This window comes from Vombatus ursinus, unplaced genomic scaffold (assembly GCF_900497805.2).
Source record: "Vombatus ursinus unplaced genomic scaffold, bare-nosed wombat genome assembly UNPS02014798.1, whole genome shotgun sequence".
Lineage (NCBI taxonomy): Eukaryota > Metazoa > Chordata > Mammalia > Diprotodontia > Vombatidae > Vombatus > Vombatus ursinus.
Window position 1 is genome coordinate 54,983,504 of NW_020954576.1, and position 5,222 is coordinate 54,988,725.

Below are 5,222 nucleotides of genomic sequence, written 5' to 3' on the forward strand. Positions count from 1 at the left end.
TTGCCTTGGCAAAGGAGAAAGATGCCCTGTCCAATTGAGAGGGGGAGTAAAGTATAAGAAGACTCATATTTACCTGGCTCTTTAAGGCCTACAAAGAAATTTCCTCAATTTTTCAAGGATATTTAATTTTGATCAAAACTCCCTCTGACATGGACAAGTCAACCAATCAAAAACTTTTTATTAGACAACTCTCTGGTGCAGAGTATTGTATTAGGTGCTAGGGGAGATACACAGTTAAATAAGACATTCCCTGCCGTCATGGAGCTTCCAGTCTAATGTGGGATAAGGCACATAGACCCTGTACCCCCTCCCTGTTCAGATCACGTCTGGAGTATTATGCTTAGTTCTGGGCATGTTTCAGGAATTATACTGAGAAATGTCCCAAGGAGAAGGATTGGGATGGGGGAGGAACTAAAGACCATATCTTAGGAAAATCAGCTCAACTGGGGATGCTTCTTTTGGAGGGGAAAGAAAGGATGTTAGTGTGGAAGAAGACAAGCTTGTTCTGCGTGGCCCCTGTGGACCTTCACTTCCTGTCTTGTCTCTCACTTCCAAACCCTCTGCAGTCTGGCTTCTGACTTTATTCGACCAAAACTGTCCTGTCTGAAGCTACCAGTGATCTCTTAAGTGCTACATCTAATGATCTTTTCTTAATCGTCATTCTTCTTAAATTCTCTATAGCTTTTGACACTGTTGTCACGATTATAACAACCCTTTCCGCTCACTCTCTGAATGATCTCTGCCTCAGCAAAGTCCCAGAATAGCTTCACACCAGCATCTCTGTGCTTGGACAAGCACCTATAGTGCCCATGTTCTGGTCATGAAGCCATGCTGTGAATCAAACTTGTCACGTTGTTGCTGTTACCCCTCATTGTCAGGGCTACAGTTCACCATGCAGTCATTGCTATAAGTACTGAGATCTCCCCAAAAGGCCTTGGCCCCTCCACTAGGGATGGGGCTCCGGCACGTGTCCTTGCTTGCAAGTTGTTTCTCTCACTTTGAAATTAACCTTCTGTTTGATTCCTGACTCTCCAGTCTGTAGCCTGCTTTGTTCGGCTCTGGCCACCCACAGGTTAGAGGTCAGTTCCGGTCCAATTGACGCTATTGATCATTCTCTTCCTGGGTAATCTCTTCTGTCTGGGTTTTCGTGGCACTACTCTCTCTTGGTTCTCCTCCTAGCCCTCTGACCTCTCCTTAGTCTCCTTTGCTGAATCTTCATCTAGCTAACTCTAGGTGTCCCTCAAGGCTCTGTCCAGGGTCTTCTTTTCACCCTACAGTCTCTTACTTGGTGATCTCCTCAGCTCCCTGGGTTCCTTTATTTCTGTGTAGATGATTGCTAGATCTGTTTGTTGGTTCTTAATCTCTCAAGCTGCAGTCTGTCATCACCATTTGCATTTTAGACATCTTGAATTGGATGTCCCATAGGCATTTTGTGCTCAACAAGTTCAAAACAGAGCCCATTATTTTTCCCCCAAAAACTCCCCTTTCTTCCCAGCTTTCCTGGTGAAGGCACCGCCGTTCTCTCAGTCACCTGGGCTCACTACCTGGATGTTATCCTCATTTCATCACTCACACTCAACCCATGTACCATCTCTGTCAGATCTTGTTTCCCTTTTCACACCATCTTATTCATACTCTTCTCTCCACTCCTGCAGCTTCCGCCTTCTTACAGGGCCTCCTCACACGTGGACGACAGCCTTCTGTCTGGTCTCTTCAGGCTCCCACTTCAGTCCATCTTTTACTCAGCTAACAAGGGGACTTCCCTAAAGTGAAGGTGTGACTGTGTCATCCTTCCCCACCTCCTGATCCCAGGATGCCGTAAACTTCATCAGCCCCCTTTTACCTTCAGATCAGTTTGGCACTTACTACATTCACCACCTGGTCCCTTCCTACCTTTCCAGTTGAACACTTTACCCCCATGTATGAATTCTGTGATCCAGCTGGACTGGTCTTCTTGCTGTTCTCACTTATGCTATGATCTTCCGACTTTGTTCCTTTCCTCTGGCTGTTCCTCACCCCTGGAATGCTGTCCCTCCTTACCTCTGCCTCCTGGCTTCCTTCAGGGCTGTACTGCCTCCATAGTGAGAGCTCTCTTTTTAATACAAGAGATTAGACTCTCCCAAGGAAAGGCAAGGACCACACCCTCATCCAGAATCGTAGAGTTGGAGCCAGTGGCACAAGGTGAGACTAGCATGGTCTTGCCGACTGGTAGGCCAGCTACAGTGTGCAGGGCCAGGAGTCCTGCAGGGGCTGGGTTCAGAGACTGGCAATATGGGAGTGTAGAAAGGGCCCTGGCTCCAAAGTCAGAGGACATGAATTCAAATCCTATTCCTGATCCTTAATTGAGTTCCCTTGACCTCTCTGGCCATCAGGGTCTTCATTTATAAAATGAAGGGGTTGGGGCTCCTCCCAGCCCCTAGTTCTAGGATCCTGGGAGCCAGAATCCCTAGGTATGACTGCCACGTGAATGTTCTAGGCTGGAGGTTCTAGATTTGCTTTTTATATTAGTTATTGCTGAGTGGATAAATGTCAAGACCCTAGGAGAAAACCAGAGTAGATTTTTTGTTGTTGTCGAATATACAGGTCTTCAAGGGTACCAGAATCTTTTGCTGGTAAGAAACTTGCTATCGCCCCCGGGTGGTTAGTTAATGCTCATGACCATCATCTCTGGGACTGAAGTTCACTCCTGCTGGCTACTGGTGTTAATTAGTGAAGAACATTAGTATGTAGAGTAGAAGAGCTTGTCAACAAAGCTTTCAGCCTTGTAGGGAGAGCGAACTTGGCGTTATATAGTGACTGATGACTTGATGCATTTAAATTCTCATCAATTTTAATCTTTTATTCCTGGTGTAGTTTGAAGCCAGGGCTTGAATCTGGGTCTGGCTACTCAGATGACTTTGGGCAATTCACCTGACCTCCCCATACCTCAGTTTTCCCATCTGTAAAATAAAATAGCTGAAGTTAGATGATTCTGAGGTTCCTTGTAGATCAATTCCTGTGACCCCCTGGAAGGAGAGATGGCTTCTGGATGGGGACGGTCAAAGGAAGGCCTTCCTCACTCATGATCCACAGCTGATAAATGGGAGAAACCATCTAATGCTTTTTCTGCTGTAGCATGCCCAGCTGCCTCAAAGGCTAAGAGTTCGAGTGGCACTGACCTCCTGGCTGTTCCATGAACAAGACATTCTACCTCCTGGCTCCAGGCATTTTTTCTGGCTGTCCCCCATGTCTAGAATGCTCTTCCTCCTCTGTTACACCTACTGACTTCCCTGGCTTCTTTTAAGTTCCAACTAAAATCCCACCTTCTGCAAGAAGCCTTTCCTAGCCCCTATTAATTCTTGTGCCTTTCCCCCTATTTATTCTGTATATAGTTTGTTTTTTTTTGTTACTCCTGTTAGATTTTAAGGTGGCATTTGAACTTGAGCATCTAAGATTAGAATTTGGTTAGTAGGCATATTGCTTTAAGGGATGTCTGCAGATGTATTGGAGGCTCTGACTCCCCGACTAGTGTTGGGGAGGGAAGGAACTATGGCTTTCAATTCTTTTTTCCTTCCCTTCTCTTTCTTTCTCCTCCAAACCTAATATGACATGCATGCCAGGCCTGGGGTTTGTCTGACTCTGTGTTCTTTCCTGTAGTTGGTGAGTGATGCTCGGCGCATGTCAGATATTCAGTGGTTCCAGTCCTCCTTTGGTGATGTGACCCAGCTGGTCCGAGTAGTGGCATCAGAGGAAAGCCGGCAGCAGCGGGGCTGGGTGTTCACAGCAGGTGAGCTTTGCCCCGGTTTTTTTTTGAAGTCCTAGCCAGCAGACCTAAAGAGGTACAGGGCATTATCTCCTTCACAGCGTGGCCTCCTAGTATGGCGTGGGTACTGTGTCTTCCAACAATAATTTCAGTCTGCATTTACACAGCACTTTGAATTTTGCAAAACACTTGCCTCACAACAGCCTGGTGAGTTAGGTAATGATGGTATTAGTATCCTCATTTTGCAGACGAGCAAACAAGCCCACAGAGGTGAGACAGCTCCCCTTTTGTCACTCAGATACTTAAGTCATTCTGTGTTTTCATCAGTTTGGGAGGTCCTTCCAATGGTGCAGATGGCAGCCTGTCCATGCCTGCCCATCCTTGCCCATCCTGTGCTCAGAGGGTCTGCCTCTGGAGACCTTCTTCACTCATGATCACACAGCTGGTAAATGGGAGAACCAAGGCTTGAACTCAGATTTTCAGGTTCCAAATTCAGTTCTTTTTCTGCCACATCATGCATGGCTGCCTTGAAGGCTGAATGCAAGTGACAATGGCCTCCTGGCTGTTCCTCAAGCAAGACATGCTATCTCTCGCTTCCAGACATTCTCTCTGGCTGCCCTCCATGCCTAGAATGCTCTCCCTCTCCCTCTATGCCTACTGACCTCCCTGGAGACTTCTTTTTTTCTTCTCCCCCTGCCTTAAGTTCTAACTAAAATCTCACCTTCCAGGCCAGCTAGGTGGTGCAATGGATAGAGCACCAGCCCTGAAGTCAGGAGGACCTGAGTTCAAATCTGGCCTCAGACCAAACATTTGATATTTACTAGCTGTGTGACCCTGGGCAAGTCACTTAACCCCAATTGCCTAAAAAAAAAAAAAATCACCTTCTACAGGAAGCCTTCCCCAACCCTCTTGCCTCTTGTGCCTTCCCTCTGTAAATTATTTCTTATCTATCCTGTGTATACTTTACTTTGTGTATGTTTGTTTGCTTATAAGCTCCTCCAGGGCAGGGACTATCTTTCTCCTCTTTTTGTATCTCCAGCACTTAGCACAATGCCTGACATGTGGTAGGTGCTTAATAAATATTTATTGATTGATTGGAAAGGATTTTGTTCTAGTGTGTCTCTTGAAAAGAAACTACCATGATGGTGATGGATGTTTGGGGTGGAATAGGAGTTTATTCACATTCTGCACCTACTCCTGGCTCCTCTTTCCCTGCCTCTGGGTAGGAAGGTGCACCAGCCACCCTGTGAAGACTGTGTGCTTTTGGGAAGGCCCCAGCCCCACAGTGCTTAGATTTTGCCTTAGATTCAGGTTACTCTGCACACTCCTGCTTGTTTGTACTTAACCTTTTTCTGAGCTGCTGCTAGTTCTTATCCTCTCAGGAGCTGGAGCTTCCTATCAGGTTTTCTCAATTTCACTCTTTCCTTCCTTCAGTCCATTCTTCACATCACTGTTAACATCATCTTTCCCATGTACAGAT

General features: G+C 46.3%; 1 protein-coding gene across 1 annotated transcript in view; it reads left to right on the forward strand.

Annotated features, from left to right (window-relative positions):
• Nucleotides 1-5,222, forward strand: part of LOC114049906 (phosphomevalonate kinase-like) — a 20,970-nt gene that overhangs the window by 8,928 nt on the left and 6,820 nt on the right. The window contains exon 4 of the mRNA XM_027871355.1: nt 3,637-3,766. Coding sequence (XP_027727156.1) covers nt 3,637-3,766 — 130 coding nt within the window. The remainder of the gene's footprint in view (nt 1-3,636; nt 3,767-5,222) is intronic.